The following is a 24,343-nucleotide window of genomic DNA, read 5'->3' as shown; positions in this document are numbered from 1 at the left end:
TTTAATTTTTGTTGAAATCAAAAATAGTTTAATTTTGGACCCTTTGCACTTTAATTTAGACCAATTTTAAAACTGGACCAAAAATTAAGAATCTACATACACAGTTAGATTTGGCATATCAAAGAACCCCAATTATTCAATTTTTGATGAAATCAAACAATGTTTAATTTTGGACCTCGATTTGGGCCAACTTGAAAACTGGGCCAATAATCAAAAATCTAAGTACATTTTTAGATTCAGCATATCAAAGAACCCCAAGGTTTCAATTTTTGTTAAAATCAAACTAAGTTTAATTTTGGACCCTTTGGACCTTAATGTAGACCAATTTGAAAACGGGACCAAAAATTAAGAATCTACATACACAGTTAGATTCGGCATATTAAAGAACCCTAATTATTCAATTTTGATGAAATCAAACAAAGTTTAATTTTGGACCCTTTGGGCCCCTTTTTCCTTAACTGTTGGGACCAAAACTCCCAAAATCAATACCAACCTTCCTTTTATAGTCATAAACCTTGTGTTTAAATTTCATAGATTTCTATTTACTTATACTAACGCTATGGTGCGAAAACCAAGAAAAATGCTTATTTGGGTCCCTTTTTGGCCCCTAATGCCTAAACTGTTGGGACTGAAACTCCCAAAATCAATACCAACCTTCCTTTTGTGGTCATAAACATTGTGTTTAAATTTCATTGATTTCTATTTACTTTAACTAAAGTTATTTTGCGAAAACCAAGAATAATGCTTATTTGGGCCCTTTTTTGGCCCCTAATTCCTAAACTGTTGAAACCAAAACTCCCAAAATCAATCCCAACCTTTCTTTTGTGGTCATAAACCTTGTGTCAAAATTTCATAGATTTCTATTAACTTAAACTAAAGTTATAGTGCGAAAACCAAGAAAATGCTTATTTGGGCCCTTTTTGGCCCCTAATTCCTAAAATGTTGGGACCAAAACTCCCAAAATCAATACCAGCCTTTATTTTATGGTCATAAACCTTGTGTTAAAATTTCATAGATTTCTATTCACTTTTACTACAGTTAGAGTGCGAAAACTAAAAGTATTCGGACGACGACGCAGACGACGACGCTAACGTGATAGCAATATACGAAGAAATTTTTAAAGCGTTCGTATAAAAACTGAAACAAGATTGTCTTCATATCAAATTGTTTTCACTAAAAGTGTCATGCAAGTAGCTAGTTCTCTTCACTCTCTGGTATCGCCCTTGGACCTTTTTCGTGATCCATGTTTCTATTTTACTTTTAGTTTTCAGAGTTGATGGTCTTTTGTTTGTACTATTGTGTTCCAGGTTTGTCTTTTGTTCATTTATTGTCCAATACTTTATAACTAAAGTCTGAGTGTTGATTTTCATTTGTAATCGTCAGGTTTTGCAATGTTGCATGTCCACCCATATCCAGACTTTGTGCGAGAACATATTTTAAGACTAAATGATGCTACTGATGACTGAACACAGAAAAAAAATGGTCGTTTTTGCATGGAAAATTAAACTTGATTTCAAAGAATACAAAACTGGCTTTTTTGGTAGATAAACCTAGATAGCAGACATGGTTTAAATAAAAGTAAGGTCACCAATTTCCAAGTATCAAATAATTTTAAAAAAAACCAACCATGATGTATTGCCATATGACCTTTTACATTGAAGGGTTAAACTTGTTGATTTAAGCAGTATTAGAACTTAAAGTATAATACTGCACTGTCACTATATTTTAATCTAGTCATAAAAAATCACCAAATCTAAGCAAAATACAAGACAAGAACAGACAGATGGATCAAGTATTAAGGATAATGAGAATTACAATTTTTGCTTCATCCTACATCAGTCTTTTAATGTTGTCCCTAAAACTTAAAAGTCTTAAATAACAATGAATCTATGTTTTTGCTTTTTGTTTTTGCTTTGAGACCCGGGTCCAGGAAACGCTCAGAATGTGCAATTTTGCATTATTTCCCTCAGAGCTTCTGGGGGCCACCTTGCCCCAATTTTATTTTATGCTTATAGCATCCAAAATATTGACTAAACCACCAAAACTAAGCCTCGTTCACTGATCCGTGAAATGAGATCAAGGTTCAGTGAAAACTGTTTGGTGGGGATGAGGACCTTGCAAGGCACGGACATACCAAATACAGTTATCCTATTACTCATAGTAAGAAAGAAATTAATACTAGTATTACAAAAAAATGTTTTTTTTTTTCAAGTATTGACTGAACCATGAAAATGAGGTCAAGGACATTGGACAGTTGACAGACATAAACTTTGTAACATTAGGAATCTATAGACAAAGTATGAATTATCCAGGTCTTCAACTTTCTAAAATATAAAGCATTTAAAATGTAAATTAACGCCACGCCACCTTTGCCAGATCACTATCCTATGTTGAGCTTTCTGCAACTAAAGTTGCAGGCCAGACAAAAAACGACCAAGGGCCACCAACAGTTCTTAAACACAGCAAGAAAAATTCATCACCCAGAAACAGACTTCAGCTATAAACATCTATAGGTCACTGTAAGGCCTTCAACAATGAGATAACACACACTGAATTGTCAGTTTTAAAAGTCTGTGACATTAAAAATATGAAACAAAACAATTTGGACAATAATTAAATTTATGTATGTATGTATGACTTATGTAGAATTACAATAAATATCTCCTCAACTATTAGGAGTTGACTGTTTTTTTTCATTTTTAATGAGTGATATTGAAAAATAAATAATAGATAATAATTTTAGTAAAAGATATCAGTAAGCAATTTGCACATTTTCTCCTTTCCAAGGACAATTCAGTTCTACTTGACATCCTAAATCTCTGAGGGCAGCTTTGGCTTCATCAGTACATGATTTATGATTAGCTTTTGCTGTGTTAATCAAAGACTCAGCTCCTAATTCTAAGATTGGTTCACAATATTCTCTTGTTCTTGCCACTAAATTTCTTAAGGCCATGCATGCCTGTTTCTGAAAAATGAAGGAGTATTATTATTTCATCACTCATTAACAGTAAATCAGTAAAATGCTAGCTGAAATAAAATAAAACAAGAATGTGTCCATAGTACACTGATGCCTAAATAGCACTATCATTTTCTATATTCAGTGTACCGTGAAATTGGAGTCAAAACTCTAATTGGGCATACAAATTAAAAAGATCATAATATAAGGACAATCACATGTGACTGTATTCTAAGTTTCAAGTTGATTAGACTTTCAACTTTATCAAAAACTACATTTAACAAAAACTTTCCCCAAAGCGGGACAGATGGACTAACAGACGGATGATCAGACAGAAGGAAGGATGAACTAAAGACCGAACAGATGCATAGACCGAAAGAACATAATGCACCTATGTGCATAAAAAGGCATTATTCTCTAAACATTAAAGATAATAAATTGTAGATTGACTGATATGTTGATACTGCATAAGTGAGCATGAAATCATCAATCAAGTTCATCAAACTGAGTATGTCAAGTACAGTAAATCCTGGACAAAGGCTTATCATTCTTATAATGAGCTGTATTTGATGTATTCACTTAAGTCTCATTATCAGATATAATAGAAAAAAGCTCAAACATCTGTTGGATTTTGAAATGTAGGAAAGATAGACATTGATACCACTAAATGAACATGAACTTGCGAAGTACTAGCAAGACACTTAAATTTTGATAAGGTTGAGTTTTGATGCTTCCTCTTTTTCAATAAATGTATTGATTTTTATTTCAAGTTGTTTTGAATGTCAGACTATATAATAACTTAACAGAGGACCTTATAGGTACATGTATCTCTCATGAATAAACTTTTTTTCTTGAAATGATCTATGACTGGAATTTTATACGACTGTCATGACAGTCGCATAAAATTCCAGTCACAGATCAAGTGAGGTTTAACTATAAAACCATGTTTTATCCACCATTTTCTTGTCAAAAAAAATTCATTTATTCTTCGTTCGCTTGATATGCTTCAGCTTTTGATTTTGCAATTTGATAAGAGACTTTTCTGTATTGAATTTATAAATGTATGTTGGAGTTCATGTTTTTTGTTATTCTACTTTTCACTTTTTGTCAAACAAGATAGAAAAATAAGCACCTCTCAAAATCTTAGCAGAGATAATTATAATACTGAAAAAAATACCTGAACCAGTTCTTCCTTTACATGAATTTTCATTGCCTGAAGAATAACTTGATGACCTTGACATTCTATGACCTTGGCACAATTTGCAGGATTGCGCAGTACAACTCTTGTAATGGTTCCACATCCAAGGTCTGCTACTGCAGCATTTGCTTGATGTTTTGTCATGGCAGCTAGGATTAACTCAATACCACCTTTAGAAACAGCAGCGACCTTGACATCATCATTACCAGCTAAAGCTTTGACTAAACCAAGTGCTTGTTTCACAATACCCTGCAAAAATGAAAGTTCATTCTATATTCAAATGATTTCGTGTATATATACATTTGCCTAAATTTATGGATTGGCTCGAAACAAAAATAAAGTCCTGTAATTTTACAAGTATTTATGCAAAAAATAAATTAAAACACACATTTTTTTGGTTCACATATACATGTATATGCATGCTAATACATTATGTGTATAAACTTAACATGTTCCAAATGTTTTAATAAATTATTAAATACTCATTTTATATAATAAATATTTTCAAATATAGTTGTTACATGTAGTTTGATCAAGTTGACTAAACATGCTAAATAATAAAATCCTTTAAAATGTATGCGGAATAATACAGTACACCTACATTGTACGCTAGCAACTATTACTATTTCATGCATACTGTGGATTCATTTATTTTTGCGGGTATCATTTTTTGTGTATTACTGAAAACTTGCAATTTTCTGGATATTTGATTTCATGCATGGTTTTACCAACCTTTGCATACAAAGCCTACGAAAAATTTGTTAATAATTGCATATTTGAATTTATTGTTAATGTGAACATTGTACCCACGAAACCAATGGAAATTGGTATCCAACAAATAATACTGAATCCAAAGTATAATTGTTAAATGTTGAGGTAAGATGATAAATATTACCTTTTCTCCTAGATTATTTTGTAAAGCCTTTAAAATGAAGTCCAAACCACCCATATCCATAACAGCCTTGCAGAACTCATCTCTAACCACTACAACACTCATTGTTGAAAACAACTCCTTCAAAACACTTGTATTATCGGAGTATTCTGAAAAAACAAACATTAGGATAAGTAAATGATTCCTTATTCAATTCAATACAAAATTTGTGGTTAATTAGTGTTATTTGTTCATACATTCTTGCTGGTTTTGAGTCTCTTAATGGAAGTAAATGTACATTCAAACTCCAGAGAATATAAATGCCAAATCCCAAATTCCTGTGCTCATTCCCACACCACAATACCATAAAATCCCAAATTTCCAAATTCATGAAGATTAAAATAGATTTTCTTGAATCTAGCAATTATATTGTCAATTCCAAATCCTAAAAAAGAAGTACTTCCAACCACTTTAATAAGATGTATATTTTGTAGAACAATTGATATTTTTCACTTTATTCAAAACATTTATAAATTTACAAGTGTACCATTACCTTGAGAAAGTTCAAGTAACATTTTCAGACAGTTTCCTTCTGTGACTATCATCTTGGCATGTTCATGAGCTGAACCAAAGGGCACTCGCACATCATCATCATATGTTAGACATCTCAATAGACCACATGCTTCTATAACAATGGCTGGTTCTTTTTTCTTCTCAATTAATATATTTACTAATTCAGTAATCATTTTCTTTTTAACATATAATTGTCTATTAGATTCATGTTTAATACATGTATTTCTAATAAGTTTCAGATTTGTAACTAAAAGGTCTTTATCGTCTGCTTTGGTTGTCAAGTTTTCTACCAAAAAAGAACACCCAGCTTCATCCAAAACATCTGGCTGACCATTGGTCAAGGAAATCAGCCCTGAAAGAATTTCTTTCAAAAGTTCGTTATCATTTTTATGTTTTATTGCAGCCTTGAGAAGCACTGTATATGCATCATTATTTCCTGCCATACATCTTTTGGCTAAATCCACATCACATTCAGACTTCAGCTTCTTAAGTATCTGGATTATCTCCCCTTTGTCAGAGCTGTCTACTGAAATCTTCAACTGGTTAATTGCTGCGATTACTGGATGCTCAACTTTTTCTCCATTCTCACTGAACAGACTGGCATCTTTTACAATGTTGGCCAAATTAACCCCCTGAAACAGAGAAAACAATGTGTTTGACATTAAATCTGCATATGATTTCCATTACAATTCCTATCAATTGTTATTACAATGTAAGTCTATTTAATTTGTTAACATTTTATAATTTCTGTTCTCTATACAATGAAAAAATGAAATATTTTGTTTTAATTTTTTTAAAGAAGACCATTAATTTATGTCATTATTTGACAGTGTTAACAAATAAGTCGAGGCACTCATTTTGAATTTTTTTTGTTTTACCAAAACAATATTTCAGTTCATTGTGAGCATATGCAGAGAATAGATATTATGACAATGTTTATAACATAGTTTCCATTGGAACTTCTGTCAGGTGGAACAAATATATGTTGACACCATTAGCATCAAATTGGTTAAAATCAAATTGGTTAAAATTTTATCCTGATTTGACAGATTTCCTTAATTATCTTCATTCATTAGAGGTTTCAATTATCTGTTACCATTATTTTTTAAAAGAATTCTGTGTAAATCATCAAAATCATTATGGTTTATTTTATTTTGTTAAAAAGAAAAGGGCTGTATAATCGCCATGCTTATCTTAGTGAGAAACTTTGTTTATTTTGTTTCCAAGTCTCAAAAGGAAAGTCAACATTAAATACAGTTTACTTCAATGAAAATATATCAATCCAATTATGTTAAAGTAAATACAATGTACATTTGTGTAAACAGATGAATCAGAATGAGAACATATATATAAATAGCAGCCCAAGGATTTAAATTTTAAAATATAAAAGTCATCTAGGGGTCATGAACACTGTACATGTATCAATAAGCCCATACTTGTGATTCAAACTGCTGTACTGCATCATCAATAGCCTCTTGTGCCTCCATTCCAAACTCTCCCATATTTTCTTTGACAACATCATCAAATGATCCTTGGTTGATTCTTTTTGCCATCTATAATCATAAATGATAATTTTACACTGTACATTAATTGTATATAAAATTTGAACTGACATGTATGAATCATGTCATAATTTCTTGTTCTCCATACTTTTTTTAAAAGATTTAATAAAAAAAAAGTTGAAAGTATTTTTTTCCCTATCATGCCTATCAGACATTGTCAGAGAGATGACAAAATGGCTACTGCTTCATTATGGAAAGTTTAAAAGCAAATATTTTGGATTACCAGTAATTTTTTTTTTTAAAACTTGTAATGACACAAGAGTCAATAATGGATCAGGGTCAGTTACATTTATGTACCTTCAGAACTTACTTATAAATTTTCTTTAAATCCTCTTAATTATAACCATGTTTACATATGTGTACATGTACATTGTACAAGTGATATTTGTTTTTGCATTTTAATATTAAAGGCTTGAGGACCACTTAAATAACTACCACTTTTGAATGCAACCACAAAATTTAAAGATAGAATTTCTATAAAGTAAAACATGATAAAAAGTACAAAACGAAGAAGGGATGTACAAAATGATTGTCATTCAATACATAAAAGAGAAAATTTCTGATGACACAAAAGAAAACTTAGTGTTCAGGGAGGAAAGGGGTATCCAGCCATTTTTTAAAGGGGATGGGGGGGGGGGGAGTGTTTCCAACCCATATGTCCCTCTTCAAATACATTGATCATCAAATGAAATGGGGGGGGGGGGGTGAACCCCTACATCTGCCACTGTTGTTGTATGAATCAGTGTGACATCAATAGTTCAAGGATTGAAATTCCTAAAACATCAAACTTACATATTTTAAATTAAGACTAAAAACACCCCCTTTAAGTTAAGGCACCTTATCACTATTTGTCCGCCCGTACTAGAAATCACATAGGTTCCCATAAAAATTGTGACGTCATAATACATGTAATACAAAATATCTGATGCCACAGCAGAAAAGTGATTGATGTATGAAGTTAATTGTTTAAGCAGGACAGATTCTTGCATTGGGTCAGTCGGGAATAGCGATCGATAAGGTGTATAGTGCAATAATAATTATTTAGAGGAATCTACTGTATTGGAAGAATAATCAGTAAATAATTCACTACAGGTCAATATTAATGATTAGATCTATCAAAGCCAGTTATCAAAGGCAATTTAATTTAGTTATGTCACAATGTTCTAGAAAATTCTACTTAAAAATACTGGAGCAAATTATATGTCAGTTGAAAATTTACAGCTTTTAGAATATATCATAGAGTATTTGACTGTTTCAAGTTCATATTACTACATGTACGACTTAATTTATTTTTCTTGAAGTCTTGACTTGATATGTTTTTGACACAAGAATGAATCCAACTCAGTTTCAATTCAGGTCAACTGATGTATTGCCTATATTGGTAAAAATGTTCAATGATCCTTATGAAAATGAAAATATATTACCTTATTAAACAAGAATTAATAATTATATTGATGCGTTAAATTCAGTATTCCTTCAACTTATATGTTTGGAATAGATATATAATTCTTCGACCATTAGAAGCAGTGATTCATATTTATAAAAAGAGTTTCACATGTTTATTCGTGTTTACGTTGACCTAGCAACAGCTTACAGGAAAAGCTTACGCGACATGTAAAAGAACTTTATCTGAAGGTTACATTTAAATTCTACTGTCGTATCTCTTTTTTTACATATTATCTATTGATATTCTTAACATTATAACTTTCTTTTCACATTTAACATGTGTTTTTAGTAGTCTAACAAATACAATCTAATAAATGCGCAAGGATATGATAATATAATATTAAAACAATAACGGTTTATAAATCCGGAAATGAAAAAAAAACGGGCATCTGGGCATTTATCTTGTTCATCGATTTAACTCAAATTAGTATATTTCATTTTACTCTTTGTTGAAGGTCACTAGCCAATTTATGAAATCCGCTCCATTTGCTCTCTGTGAAATAGTTGCTGCGTCTGTATTCATACTTATAGTTTGTAGCGTTTTGTATTTGCGCTAATCTGCACTTCATCATAATAGCGCCAGTTTTTTCTTTCATATCTATTTTCTTTACGCTAATTTTCTTCATTAATTTTGCTCAAAAATATGTCAGGAAAACACAAACCATGAGATAGAGACTGATGAATTGTATTGCATTTATTGATATGAAAGCAAAAGTACCTTTTCCGTCCGCCTGCGCCATCTGCACACGATGTCCTGATCACCATTGTATGGTTGTGTTAATTGGGGGGGGGGGCAGTTGAAGGAACATGGAGCAGGATAAGTTTATTGTTTAAGTTTCTTAAACTATATATATAGACATCACACGTTAATATAAAATAGTAACTTTTTTTTTCTTGAAATTATTGTAAATATGTTTAGTTTTAATTTGTTTCCCTAGTATGTGCCTTCTTGTTATCTTCAACATATTGAAGTTAAGAAAAAAAAAAAGTATTATGTAGAACCAGACCAAAAACATAAAAAAAGATTTTGGCAAAAAGTACCTTCATTGGTCATCTAGAGAGACGAATAAAGGGCGCTAAAAAGCCTGTGTCGTTTATTTAAGGTTTATTTGCATCTCAGTCAACTATGGAAACTGCAATATTATCTGAGCGTCACTGATGAGTCTTATGTAGACGAAATTAACGCGCGTCTGGCGTAATAAATTATAATCCTGATACCTTTGACATGTTTGATATCTATTTCGACTGGAATCGTGAATTTAATATTTTTGTTTTACCATTTTTCTGTTTATAGTTATACTTCACCTTTTTTAGATTCAGCCCAAACACACATTGGGTGAAATCAAACGTGTTATTAAGCACATTCCACACTGTGCCTGTCCTCATTCCGTAATCTGTAATTCTGTGGTTGTCGTTGTTTTCTGTTTCTTATAACTAATAGTTTTCATACTTTGATCGTAAATCAGGTTGCTTTCCCACTTAATTTGCTTCACGTACATGTATTGCTACGGACGGGGAGTTTATAGCTGACTGTTGTGTCTGCAATCATACCACATATTCTATATATGACACATATATTTAAGTTAAAAAGCTGAGGTAATGCCTTACACAATTATTCCCCATTCCGAACTAAAAGACTAATTGAAAGAATTGGTCTTGTTTTGTTTCATTAGAAAAATGTTGGCCAATGTGGAATCAAGTATTTGTCTTACTCGGAGGTATAAATTGTACTTTGAAAAAACATACCTCTGATACATATAAAAAATTCAGAAATTTGCATTATCAAAATGCTTTATTTCTTGATGACAACATATTAGTATTTGTTACGTTTAGAGGTTGTGGTTTTAAGGGGGAAATTAACAGAATGCCATTGTTCTTTAATTTCACGTTCCTCTCTAAAGATGATGTCCTCTCGCTAAATAAATCCAAGTTTGGTGACTATGTTGAACGCATTTTCTCACATAACTTGAAACGAAGGATACATCAGATACTAGTCTGTGTTACTGATACTCGTATGTTGTCTTTCATCTAGAAATTGAAACGAGGGTCAGTTGAGCACAAAACTTTACGACAAAAAGAGAAGATTTCAGTTTCCCAACGATGAACTTAACATTTCTAGTGGCGCCTGCATATGAACCATATAACTCTCCCAGTTGATACGACATCTCCGAGCTTACATTTCCTATCATGATATCCTTTATAGAAAGTTGCTGCTTACAAGGAAGTTATTTAACCACATGTTCGAAGCGTTGAGGTTTATATCGTCCCTTTGGAAAAAAATCGGACGCCATCAAGAGTACACTGAAAAAATATTGTTTAGATACTAAACACAATTCTAAGCACATCTTTTGTGCACTTTTTTTACGTGTTTACATCTTAACGTGTCTCAGTACAATGTGTTAAGGATTGTGTTTAGAATCGTGTTTAGCTTAGAAAAATGTGTTAAATTTCTATACAATTTCATTTTAAAACATGTTTAAATTCACATCATGTGTGAATAGTATTTGCTTACTGAAAAATGTGTTTAGAAATTTTAAAAACACAATCATAAACACGTTTAGATCTAAACATGTATCACAAGTGTTTCAATTCTAAGCACATTTTTAGTATAATATTACAGTGTAGACTATAGCTGATGTGGTACAAAATATCAAATAATATACGATCTTTTCCTAGAAAATTCACCGTTAAGAACGATTCAAAACGTCTGCTTAAAATGCTGGGTCGACAGTCTTGTAATGTTACCATGCAAGTTATTCTAATCATGTACTTATATATATTAATTAACTTACCCATAGATATGTTTAGCACAATCTCACATTATAAATGAGAATATTTATGTTCAAAATTAAATGCTTGGGAAGGAATTGATTATATAAGTCACTATTTATATCTTATTTTTATTCGGTGATGGCAATACTATATATATAATTTAGTATGTGCTGGCAAAATTGTAATCCTCTTAATAATTTATTTCTGTTTCATTTTAAGTTGTTTTTGAAATTGAAATAGCTTGAGACCAACGAACATTCAATGTCGATGAAAACTTTATAGCCCTCTTCCATCTCCAAAAAATCAGGCGAAAACGTTTACAGCAGGAATATGGATATCACATTTTGGCGAAAGAGCTTATAATAAACTTGATAATCCATTGTCTTATTAATATATGGGATTCAGTATTGAAATAAAGTTAGATTCTACCTGCAGAAATTTAACCTAAAGAATGATGTTCAACAAATGGAAGTTTTTAACGAACTTGACTGACTATACAGCCCTTGCACGGTTGGTAAAAATGATGTTTCAAATTCATCTGCGGTAATATTATTCATAGGAAAACACAAGTTTAGGAATTGCTCTTATATAAATCGTAAATAATCTTTATTGTCGTAAATTATGCATAAAAGATAAAGCTTGCAACCAAAAAAAAAAAACCCCACACATTACAACATCTATACAGCAATAATAATACAGTTGTTGTTTAGATATTACTATCGTGTAGGTTTGGATCTGAATATGTTTTGGTTTAAAGTAAAAATGAAACGTTATTAAATGTCTTTTTTTACTACCTTGAAGTTCTGAACAGATTTCGAACTTAGAGCATTGCAAAATATAATAGTGTCTTGTCTTTTTTAATGCTAATTGTTGTATATTATGTCTTTTTTTGTTTTTCTCAAGCATCGTTGTCAATAAAATGAAATTTTATACGACTGTCATGCAATTGAGAGGTTTAGCTATAAGTATAAAACCAGGTTTAATATTTTATACATAAGAAAAAAGCAGTTGTTTTCCATTTGTATGATGTGTTTGATCTTTCGATTTTGCCATTTGATAAGTGAATTTCCGTTTTGAATTTTCCCGTAAGAAGTTGGGTATATTTATTATTTCACATTTTTTTTTAAACTGATGGACATATGTGAAGAAAGAACTATACACATTGGTGAGAAAAAAGTACTTAAAATTGTTTTTAAAATCTTCAAATCTCCACAACTAGGCCTAAGATTTTTCTTTTGAAAAAAAATGAACAATCCGGTACCAATCCGTATGTTTTTTTTGAAAAAAAGTTTTTTTCTACATGAATTTCCGTTTGATTTGTACCAAAAAACGACAACCACTTTGTAAACATGTGGCGGGGTTAAACATGTTTGTTGGTGAAAATCCCTTCCCATAACCTGGGACAGTGGTGTAACAGTGTAGTAGTGTCATTAAAACAACATAAAAAAAGAAAGAAAAAATGAAAAAAAAAGTAGTTTAAAATGACTTTAGTTATTTAACTCACCAGATCGATTCAAAGGACACAAACCCTAACGAAAAATAAAAGACACAAAGTACTGGTATGAGAGTACTCGCAGTCACTGAACGCTATAGCTCAAAATCAAAAACAACTAACTATTTACATTGAACTCTAGATGTTTTTTCGGGTGTTTGGTTGTTGCATGTTCCTGTCTCCTCTATACGTTTAACTCACACCTCCTGTAATATATACCACCCTACTAAGTCCGCATAATTCCGGTGATTCACAATATCTCAAAATAATAATGTAATATAGTAATTTAAATGAACGATTACAGTGACCCCTTTTAGATTTTCTATCAAATTTCAATAGCAGTATGTATGTCAATACAATCCTTTGATTTAAACACCACCTTATGATCCAATAATTATATGTTTTATGAAAAGGATTAACGGTATCAAGCGGAATTTATATAACTTTGTTTTTTTTTCATTTACAGTCGATACTCTTAAAAGAGCAATATGTATGCATTACATTTGAAACAATGTAACATTTAAATTTACTGGTATAGATCTAGTAAGGAGCATATAGTCTATAGACATTCAACCACGAACAAAATACGAGCTCAGGGTGTTTAATTAAAGATCATGGATCAATTTTCAAATATCACAGTCACCTGAAAAAATTTCATTATCCATAAACAGAGCTCTAATCCATACAAAACTTTAATAATACACAGACAAGGATTTTTTTATACATTAAACGAACTAAAAAAAAACAGTTGCAACTCTGTTCAGTTTCAAAGGCACATTTTAACATGAAAATGTATGTTTTTCTATCGAAGTTCTTTTTACGACAGGTTTTCACGTATTTGACAATTTTTTCTTGCAGTATATGTGCAAATTAATTTTGTCCTTGGTTTATCAAAAAACAATCAAACAAACGTTATTATTTTCTCACAAATATTTATGTGAAACGATTTATTTACAAATATGTACACTAAGACAATATATTTTTGTTTATGCTTTCACGGCTTCAAGCCACACTTCGTTATGTCTGTTAATAAAGGCAAACGGGCTGTCATATCCAAGTGTGAAGAACTGAGAGGAATCATATAAATTGGTAGCACTAGTGTCTAAACTTGTTTTTAGTTCCTGTAATTTTGTGACGTAGGTATTATCTCTGGCGAATCCACCAAATGATCTAAAAATAAATATCAGAAAACATGTAAATAAAAATAAAATATCAGAAAACATATGTAAATAAAATAAAATATCAACAAACATCATATGTTAATGGATGGTTTATACAAAAGTTTATACTGTTAAAGAGAAATAAGCTACCAAAGGGCAATCGAATTCATTAGTCGAATACAAACTGACAATAACATGGCCAAAAATTAAAAAAAATCATGCAAAACAAAACATTGAGCAACACGAAAAATGCAAAAACTGGGTGGGATCTCACGTGTTATGGAAGGGTAAGCAGGTCCTTCTCACGGCCAATTTAATAACCTTTGCATTGCTCATGTCAATATGCACTTAAAAATTAGAGTCAGTTTAAAAAAAAGAATTCAATTGTATTATCCCTAACAATTGTTTTGAGACTCAGACGTACTTATGAATATAATTATTTTCTGTGACTGTATCTTACATTAATTTGTAGGATCCTTTACTATAGATAATTTAGCTGATCTGTAACAATAACATCTTCATGCCTTATATATCATGTACTGTAGTACGCCGCTAGATTAAAACTGACGTAGAAAGGTAACACATGGCCAGCGAAAGCTCTTTTTTTTTAGAGCCCAGGTGGTCGTGTGGTCTAGCGGGACGGCTGCAGTGCAGGCAATTTGGTGTCACGATATCACAGTAGCATGGGTTCGAATCCCGGACAGGAAAGAACCAAAAATTTTCGAAAGCAAATTTACAGATCTAACATTGTTGGGTTGATGTTTAGACGAGTTGTATATACATTACGTACACAGCCATGTATCGCCATCATTGATGGCGATCCGATGGATACATCTGTTGTAGGGTTGTCACTGACTCAGACGTACTTATGAATATAATTATTTTCTGTGACTGTATCTTACATTAATTTGTAGGATCCTTTACTATAGATAATTTAGCTGATCTGTAACAATAACATGTACGCCGCTAGATTAAAACTGACGTAGAAAGGTAAAACATGGCCAGCGAAAGCTCTTTTTTTTAGAGCCAGGTGGTCGTGTGGTCTAGCGGGACGGCTGCAATGCAGGCAATTTGGTGTCACGATATCACAGTAGCATGGGTTCGAATCCTGGACAGGAAAGAACCAAAAATTTTCGAAAGCAAATTTACAGATCTAACATTGTTGGGTTGATGTTTAGACGAGTTGCATATACATTACGTACACAGCCATGTATCACCATCATTGATGGCGATCCGATGGATACATCTGTTATAGGTTTGTCACTAACTCAGACGTACTTATATATATATTTGTATATATTGTTAAAAGGAAGTAGTCCTGATTCCTCAATATGTATTCTTTTCATATACAGATTAATGAATTTTGTTTTGTTTGTACTTTTACAAACTATCACTATGATATATATATATTAAGGTCTTCTTTTATTTATAGCGTAATTAAGGTTGACTGACTATGCACTTCAGAGTCTTTATATGCAATATCATAAACATTACATGAATTTGCCATCACTGCATGATAGCTATATTAATGACAGGATTATATTTCTTTTTAAATGTTTTTACTCTATAACAATAGACTTTAATTTATTAGAGCTTGAAGATTCAAAAATTTTCTGTATACGAGTATTAGCAATTCCAGCGACTTTTTTTAGCTGTTTAATCTGACATTGCCAGTCTTGTTTTCAATTATTTCTTACATCATTGTTCCAATAACATCAATAAACTTCTCCTTGAACTAGAACTGCAAAACTTGACATACTAACTATACGAGGATCATATTATACCAGGATAAATAAAGCTTTATGGCTTGGTGAGAATAACAAATATGTCAAGCTCAATATACCGAACACCGTAAATACCGCAGACATATAATTTAGTTTCATACTTATTGGAAAAAGAATTAAAATGGAAAAAATATACATTTCAATTGTTACATGAGGAAAAGACATATATCAACACCAGTTATGTAAAATGTTTTCGTAATATGCTTTAAAAGAGAGTGGGAGAACAATACTCGCGTGAGGGCGTGAAATGTCAGACCGTGCATTATATAAATAATGAGTGAAATCTGTAGTTATTTTAGAATCAAGAACATTGAAATAAATATGTTTGACAAAAAAAAACTTTAAAAATTACATTGGCGTTTTACAGCAGCTTTACTCCTCCAGTTTTAAATTACATAATACTGTTTGGCAAGTGTTCCTCAGGCACGTTGATACAAACAAAATAGAATTCACACGATTTACATTATACTCCAATATTTTGATTTAGGTTATTTGTGTTGTTGGTTGGTTTTGTCTGACGTTGATTTTACCTATACAACAATGTACTTATACGTTATGGAAAGTTGTAGGTGCGAACACGGACAGGTTCCTCTATATATGTCTTTATTCTGCAAATATGATGATCTCCCTTATTCATTTTATCAAGTTTCAACTAAACGTCTATCACTGCACATATCTCTTTGATTCAATGTATACCATATTAAGTGACTCTCAAACTGATAACGTGTGTTCAAAACATACTGACCAAGTAAAAATAAGTGATTGGTCAAGCACGATGAAGGACAGATGAGAGCCGGACAGTAGACCACTAGCATCGAGGTCATTGTATAGGAAGTAAATGCATCACCAATAAAAAGATTCAAGGTGAATTCATTTACATATATGGTTAACGCGTATTTTTACAAGTCCCACACATGCATGATGATTTTTTTTTCATATTGCGTCAGTTCTTTCTAAACTGGCAAATGTAACTTTGTTTTTCTTTACGCCCCTGTCTCTTATTTTCAAAATCTTGTCATGATCCGCATCTGCGATTAACTCATTAAAAAGAATTGAACAAAACTTACTCAATTTCTGCATTCCAATAAGAAAATTTGTGAGATTTGCCAGAAGTGTACGGTTATTTTTCCTCCGAAAATGAACAAAAGCAACGCAAAATTGCCTTTCTAATATCAAGATACAAAATTTAACTTACTTTACGTAAACGTCCATTGCTGGCACATCTACCAAGTATACATCGCTGTCATTAGGAACCGGAGTATTGGCCTGTACTGCGTAGGGAATCATGAAATGCATGATGTACATAGTAGTTCCATCTGTATCTGGTATTACAGTGGTAACCACGGGAGCAGTCATTTCCACTTTTTCTCCTTTGAAAATTTAAAGTATTGTTAATTATTTGTAAATTACATCAAATATGTGTAGTTAGTTTAAACAATACTTTCTATTAGTGTAGTGGCAAAAACATATAATTCATTCTTACTAAATATGTGTGTCTAATACAAGCATTATAACATAAAGATTCTCAAATATAAACATAAACAATTGTATCGATTTCTAACAAATCGAAAAAGCATGTGAGTGTCCTTGTCGTACTGCAGATAGTTTAGTTTTTTTTTGTTTCTATTAAACTTTTAATATTGGACCGTGTGTTTTTTTTTTTTTTAACTTTACCAGAATTCCGATTTGAACTTTTCTCTGTAATCAGTTAACATTTACAAACTAATAAATCCGGCCGCGTACGGTTTGTCTTGGTTTCTTATAACATTTTCAATTCAATGATAATGGCAAATCTGTTGCAGTTTTTAGAATTGTCTAACCTCGAGTCGACTTTAAACTTGACATACACTGCAAATATTGCGGACGCCTGACGCGTCTAGACGCGTTCCATTTTTAAACACAATATGTTCAGTTATTAACATTCGTGTTCCACATTGAACGCCAGCGTTAAAGAATATAACACATTGTATTCAGTCTTTGAACGCACATGTTCAAGACAAGTGTTCTAAATTGAACACTAGAAATGTTCTAATATTGTAATGGGGAGTGAAAAAATATTTCATCGCTTCAGAGTCAAACAGACGATGAATAAGGGTGATTCGCACTATAATTTGACGATAAATGTATTTTAGCTGTATCAACATAAGCAAGTTATAGTTTGGTAAAAAAAAAATGAAAGAGCGTATTTATATAAGCGTGCAATTGATCGATTTTTAGTATAAATCTTCTTTCTAAAGGACTTAAGTTCTTTGGGTATATTTTTTTACAATGTAAATGTGTAAATGCTCATGAAAACGTTGCTATTGTAAAAGCGTTCTGGCGTCGAACATGATGCGTTCAAATTTACCATTTCCCCCGAACGCCATGTGTTCGAAACATGCCCGCGTACATAACAGCGCGTGACGTATTTAATGTACCGGAAGTTTGGTTTTAGTATTAAATCAACAAATTTCTACTTTCATAGGACACACTGAAGTATAAATGGAAGTAGAACATTTTGTGTCAACACATACCGGTGCTATTATGCCATAATTCGATTTAAAAAGTAGGAGGTTCGTTGAGAGAATATATTTTGATGATCATGCTATAAAAAAAAAATAACCAATGTAAATTTATACGTAAATGTTTAATGATATCGTTGCTATTGTAAATGTGTTCTAATCTCGAACATGAAACGTTCCAGCTAATCGTTTTCTCTGAACACCATGTGTTCCAATGTCAAGACAGAAGTTTATAAAAAGGCATACTGCAACACTAATTTTAAATTTCTTATGTATATGTTATATTAATAGCTTTCTCATTCTTAAATACTTAAATCTTAGTAATTCATTTTAGCAAAATTGTCCACCGTCCATACATGTATTGTTATGTATTGTTATGTTACTTTTATAGGGTACAAACACAACTACAGTACTGAGGGGTAATTGTTCGTGCATACCTCGCCGAGAATGAAGAGAAAATTTCTCAGTTCAAGAGATGACTACTTATCCTGCACCATAAAAGTACTTTCATATGTAAGTTTAAGAATTTTAGGAGTGCCCATTGACTTCTTACAAGTTTTGTTATTGCAGATTTATCAATAAAATGTGCACCATTCACTGGTGTACATTATAATCAGAAAACTATTTGAGCTAAATTCGATAAAATAACATCAATTTAAATTGGAATTACCGTATACAGATCATAAGTGAAATTACTACATATCTTAAAAAAAAAGAGGCAAAAGGTAGTTAGTTTCTAGAAATGTGAGCAGTTAGTTTAGTGACAAAAAGGTAGTTAGTATCTAGAAATGTGAGCAGTTAGTTTAGTGACAAGTCTAACGACAAAGTTTTGCCTAAAACACCTACTGTATGAGCATTTGCTGGACACTTCCTACCATCTTTTTTTAAAAGCTATAGAACACGAGAGCCCATATACTTGAAAATGCATGTATACCACTCTTTAACAAATGTATCTTATCTTATAATGCTGACAAGTATAATGGAATTAAAAAAACGAAATAAGAGTTTAATTCTAATTCTTAAGGAATATCGACATGATCCATAATTTGTTTACTCATACACTTTATATTTCATATTTTAGAACTCACAGTTGATGGATAACAAGGTTAAAGAGTAGTTATAACCCAAGGAGACGAATGTTCTAAAAAATGGAAGCTCAAAAGACGAATGTTCTAAAAAATGGCAGCTCAAAATCAGTTGTAGACGACTCAAATCATGTTCAAAAGTAGAGCCCCCCCCTCGAAAGTACCTAAGGTAGCAGTGTTACATGAACACCGACTCGACTAGTAGAAGCATATACACAGGGTATTTTATGTTTGATATTGACTATCTGAGTGCTATGAAAGCTGTGGATCATCGAAAATATTGGTGATAAACGAGTCATTGACATAAGTATTTTGTAATTCAGGACAGTGCTTGACTTGAGAAGTTGCAAACGATGAGTTAAACTGTGTTCATAAGTCACTAAACTTTGTTGTTACATACTAATTTTAAATATGACGAACAATTTGTTTATGGTTAAATATTTGGACACATTAATTTTTGCAAATTACAAATGTTATATTTTTAATTTGTCTAACTTGTCATTTTAAAGTTGCTTCAATATTTCACATTGTATTGTACTTTTTTTTTTAAATTTTGCCTCTTTTAATCAATTAAAGATATTTTTAATCAATTTAATTATTTGTTTTACAAGACCACAATAATGTTTCAGAGAATAGAACACTTTTTTCTGGAACATGTAAAATTGTGTTCCACTAATACATGTATAAACTATGTGTTCTGGATATTAACACATACTTCTGGAACACAGTCCGAGCGTTCCAGAAGTGTTACAAGGCTTGGAACGCGTAACGGCATACAATTTTGCTCACAAGGTCATGTTCCAGATTCAAACACTAGGCGTTCAAGGAGTACACACTATCCGATCAAGAATAACACACATAGCGTTCGAAGGATGCACACATGATGTTAAAAACTGGAACACCAAAGTTAATATTTAGAACACTGTTACGCGTTCCAGATTCAAACACTCGGCGTTCAAGGAGTACACACTATCCGTTCAAGAATAACACACATAGCGTTCGAAAGATGCACACATACTATTAAAAACTGGAACACCAATGTTAATATTTAGAACACTGTTATGCGTTCCAGAAGTGTTACAAAAGGGTGTTCAAAAAGTGTTCAGATTCTTAACACTTTTATTTACAGTGTAAGATCTGTTTATTGTCCATTTTTTAATACCGTTTATTCGCCTACATTTGTTTTTTGTCACAATGTATCGTTGTATTGCTGACTTTTGGCCCACATTGTCTTGTTGTTTTGTATTTAGTGTTATCATGGTTATGTTCTGAAAGATATACTGGTATGGGTTCCACACAAAACTGTATTTTTCATATAAAAAGTAACAGAAATAAAACTTTGTGAGAAGTGACTGTTTTAAAGACATATGAAGCAATGTTATGTGGACTCTACTGACCTGGAACATTATTTCCTGATATGTACTGGAAAAGTTTTTGGAACAAATGACCATGGCTATAAGTGGTAACTGTCATGTTTGTTGCTACCCATTTTGATGGAATATAGTGTCGTAGTTGGTAGTCCTAAAAGAACATGTTATTTATATATTCATCATCCACATGTGTTTGAAATTTGAATTTGCATCCTTTAAGAGTTGCAAGTAACACTTACCAACTATAGATCAGTTAGTTGAGGCTATAGTTGGTAAGTGTCCGATCCAGGGGAGGGGGGTTCGTGGATTGGACCCCCTTTTTTGACAATCAATACTTGTAAATGGGAACATCATATTCGAAATCTGTATTTCTAACATGACATAAAAGTTCTTCGTTAAGCAATTGGACTGCTTTATAGTAAATCGTTGTTTGTAAGAACTGCTGCTTATCTTTTGTCTTTAACAATCCGGCACCCTCCATGATTTAACCCCAAAAGAAATGGCAGTTCATTAGTGTCCTCTTTTTCAGAGCAATATATGATTTCGGTAAGATAAAAGTTCTCCCTCGAAAGAATTGTAAAACTAATGAAAACCGTTAACGAAACAAGTAAAAATGAATTTCTTTTTTTATTTTTAGCAAAAACATCCTGTTAATTTTTAACAAACTCGAATTTCTCAAAACATATTTTTTACTTCCTCCTTTATATTTTTAACTTATAACTGACGCGAATAATTCATTAATAGTAAACTATATGAAACTTACTGTCGTGTTCTGCAAAACTGTAAATTTCGGACAATCAAGTTTGTGACAAAACCATGGTTTCACATAGTCGGTGGTGGCTTGTACAACTATAAGAAGGCTAACGAATGATAAAATGGAACTCCACATTTTTAATATCTGTAAAGACAAAAATATGATCTTTTATTCAAATAATTATCATGGTTTTGTTTCAATACTATAATTGTGTTTTTATTCTATTTCAGTCTAGATATTACTTTCGTTGCTTTCACAAACACACTGCGACAGTCGCTTGGTGCGTGCATGGAGTCTTTTAACTATTTCAATATTGAAGTATCTTTCAGATATTTTCAATAAAGTTTCTGTATCATTTCCGCTTACTTTACTCCAAACTTAGCTGCTTTAAATGTATGGTTGTGTTGGTTGGTATGAGCACGCATGCATATATAAATAGATATGTCTAAAATTATTTAAAAGCTGAAACAGTTTTCATTAAAAATAGGATCTTTCAGTTTTCATCGGATATGGAAAGTAAATGACACATTGCTAGAAAATGAAAAAATAGTAATGCCTATGTTAAAAAAATAATAATGTTAAAGATTTTGTAAATCATTGATAAACACAATTCTTAACTGCTAACCGTTTCAGTCAGCACAGGGTAAAAAAATAATATCAGTATTCCCCTCTTTTTTCCCCCGAAAAAAACCGAGTCCATACATCTAGCTTTATCCGAAAAACAAATGAGAACAGCAGACAAAGGTTTGTTGTTCTAGTTCGTCCAATGACATTATACCTGCAATGCTATTTTAGAAAATTAATAACCATATAAACTAAATCAAAACTTGTCATGAATACATACAACGGAAAATTGTGAAGTTCACGAAAAAAAGGGTACAAGTGCAAACAGACATATATATACAAAAAAATATCTTCTTATTTAGTTTTTATAGCTTCTTCTTTTCTTGATAACACGTTTCTATATTATGTGAACAATGTTGATTATATTTCTAATTCAAATGTTATAAAATAAGATTTTATACTTCTGCGTATACTTACGATTTATAGCTTCGGCTGTGATTTCCTATTATGAAAAACTAAACGTTGATTTCGTTATATATCTTCATTGTTACGTATTCTCCGGATAAGAAGAACGTGGTCTTCCACGAGATCCCTTGTTGATGATTTGACATACAACGTGATCTTTGTTTAGATGGTTTGATAATGTAAAGCACTTTCTTGGTTACGGAAATATTTATGATAATAAGGTATTTGAGAGAAATGTAAGAGTTTTGGAATTATAAGTACACGTCAGGTTAAAATATTTTGAGCTAAGGTGTAACGTGTCTCAAAAGTTAAATGAAGATACATGTACCAATTAAATGTTGCACATATAACATTTTTTATAGATGCACATCAAAAGATACGTTAACGGCATAACTTTGGAATAATGAAAATATCATTTGAAAGAGAGGTCCGAACCATGTTAAATATGGTTCTTAATCTTAAGTTCAGTGAACCTTTGTTAACTATTTATTTTCAAAGTCCATGTTGTTAGAAATAAAAATTATATTATATATATATTATTATAAGTCAATGAAACAACAACAAAACAAAACAAAAATCCAGAAAAACGCCCAGGGGTCAACATACGGCCATAAAGACAAACAAGTGTCCATAACATACTTCAAGTAATAAATTACTCGTAGTCCGAAATCGATGTGAATAAATTAAACAGAGAATTCAAAGAGACCTCACAAAATTTGATGGACTAAAACTGATCAATATGGGAATGCCATTCAATAGAAATAAAGGCAGTATTAGTATATACCGCTGTTCGAAATTCATAAATCGATTGAGAACAAAACAAAACCGGGTTACAAACTAAAAATGAGGGAAACGCATCTAACATATTAAGAGGAGAACTACTACACAACAGAAACACAACATTGAAATGTGACACACACAGAAGCGAACTATACATTGTAATATAAAAATGGCCATTTTCCTGACCTGATACAGGATATTTTAAGAAAAAAATTGTGGGTTGAATCTGGTTTTGTGGCATGCCAAACCTCCCGCTTTTATGGCAATGTTAAATATAACATTTAAATAAAAACATTACATGGCAGGATCACACTACAAATAAATGGGAGAACACATAGAACAGAGAAACACACGAATAATAGCCAACAAAAGGTACCAGGTTTGAAATTTGATACGCCAGACACGCGTTTTGTCAACACAAGACTAACCAGTGACGCTCAGATGAAAATAGTTCGAAAGCCAAAACAAGCACAAAGTTGAGGCTAGGGTTTTCTACCTGGGATTAGAATATATATAGTATACATAGATATTCACTCCAGGAAAAAACAAGCTTAATGAAAATAGTTGCCGTGTTTAAAACAGAGAGAGAACAAACCAAGTCTAATAATAACAAACAACACCCTATGACGCCAAAAATAACGAAAACACTGAAGATTCCGCAATACGAACCCTATCAAAACTGGGATTTTACTTATGTGCTCTGGAAAGAGTAAGCAGATTCTACTCCTATGTTGGCACCAGTTGTGTTGCGCAGAATCATGTAAGTAATCGGAATAATAGCCAGATTCGATAAATCAAAATGGAAACGTAATTGTGGTTACGATAAGTGAAACATACATATGTGGTCATTCGTGAGTTAGTCTGATAAAGCACGAATTCTATTATCTTACGATTAATTTTATTCGTTTGAGAGCCTTGTGAAAATCCTGAGTCGCAGGAGCCTGTAATTCAGTGCATGGTTGTCGTTGCTTGACATATATCATAATTGTTTTTCTTTCATTGTTTTGTTC

General features: G+C 31.9%; 2 protein-coding genes across 3 annotated transcripts; both read right to left on the bottom strand.

Annotated features, from left to right (window-relative positions):
* Nucleotides 1-2,601: 2,601 nt before the first annotated feature.
* On the bottom strand, nucleotides 2,602-8,908 carry LOC134715772 (armadillo repeat-containing protein 6-like). 2 transcript variants are annotated; one of them, XM_063578204.1, is made up of 6 exons: nucleotides 8,877-8,908; nucleotides 7,035-7,151; nucleotides 5,579-6,230; nucleotides 5,050-5,195; nucleotides 4,134-4,403; nucleotides 2,602-2,965 (listed from the first exon to the last, which is right to left on the bottom strand). In XM_063578204.1, exons 1-6 carry the CDS (start codon nucleotides 8,883-8,885, stop codon nucleotides 2,753-2,755), a joined length of 1,407 nt encoding a protein of 468 aa, XP_063434274.1. In that variant the 5' UTR covers nucleotides 8,886-8,908; the 3' UTR covers nucleotides 2,602-2,752. The 2 variants fall into 2 exon arrangements, with proteins under 2 accessions (XP_063434274.1, XP_063434275.1); XM_063578205.1 differs by lacking the exon at nucleotides 8,877-8,908 and adding an exon at nucleotides 8,585-8,762.
* Nucleotides 8,909-13,818: 4,910 nt separating this feature from the next.
* Nucleotides 13,819-22,707, bottom strand: LOC134715771 (heme-binding protein 2-like). Its single transcript, XM_063578203.1, has 5 exons — nucleotides 22,566-22,707; nucleotides 21,534-21,668; nucleotides 20,798-20,921; nucleotides 17,010-17,184; nucleotides 13,819-14,040 (listed from the first exon to the last, which is right to left on the bottom strand). The coding sequence occupies exons 2-5, from the start codon at nucleotides 21,657-21,659 to the stop codon at nucleotides 13,857-13,859; spliced, it is 609 nt and encodes a 202-aa protein (XP_063434273.1). The 5' UTR covers nucleotides 21,660-21,668; nucleotides 22,566-22,707; the 3' UTR covers nucleotides 13,819-13,856.
* Between the last annotated feature and the right edge of the window lie 1,636 nt (nucleotides 22,708-24,343).

Source organism: Mytilus trossulus, chromosome 4 (assembly GCF_036588685.1).
Source record: "Mytilus trossulus isolate FHL-02 chromosome 4, PNRI_Mtr1.1.1.hap1, whole genome shotgun sequence".
NCBI classification, from domain to species: Eukaryota; Metazoa; Mollusca; class Bivalvia; order Mytilida; family Mytilidae; genus Mytilus; species Mytilus trossulus.
Note: the sequence above shows the minus strand (reverse complement) of the source record. Positions and strands in the feature narration are given on the sequence as shown.

Excerpts from the sequence above, each read along its gene's own strand:
- LOC134715772 (XM_063578204.1), bottom strand. Across the intron at positions 6,231-7,034 it reads TACAGCAGTTTGAATCACAA|GGGGTTAATTTGGCCAACAT; the intron begins GTATGGGCTTAT and ends TCTCTGTTTCAG. Across the intron at positions 4,404-5,049 it reads AAAATAATCTAGGAGAAAAG|GGTATTGTGAAACAAGCACT; the intron begins GTAATATTTATC and ends TCATTTTTGCAG.
- LOC134715771 (XM_063578203.1), bottom strand. The coding sequence starts at position 21,659 with ATGTGGAGTTCCATTTTATCATTCGTTAGCCTTCTTATAGTTGTACAA. Across the intron at positions 20,922-21,533 it reads CAGTTTTGCAGAACACGACA|GACTACCAACTACGACACTA; the intron begins GTAAGTTTCATA and ends ATGTTCTTTTAG. Across the intron at positions 14,041-17,009 it reads GCAATGGACGTTTACGTAAA|ATCATTTGGTGGATTCGCCA; the intron begins GTAAGTTAAATT and ends ATTTATTTTTAG.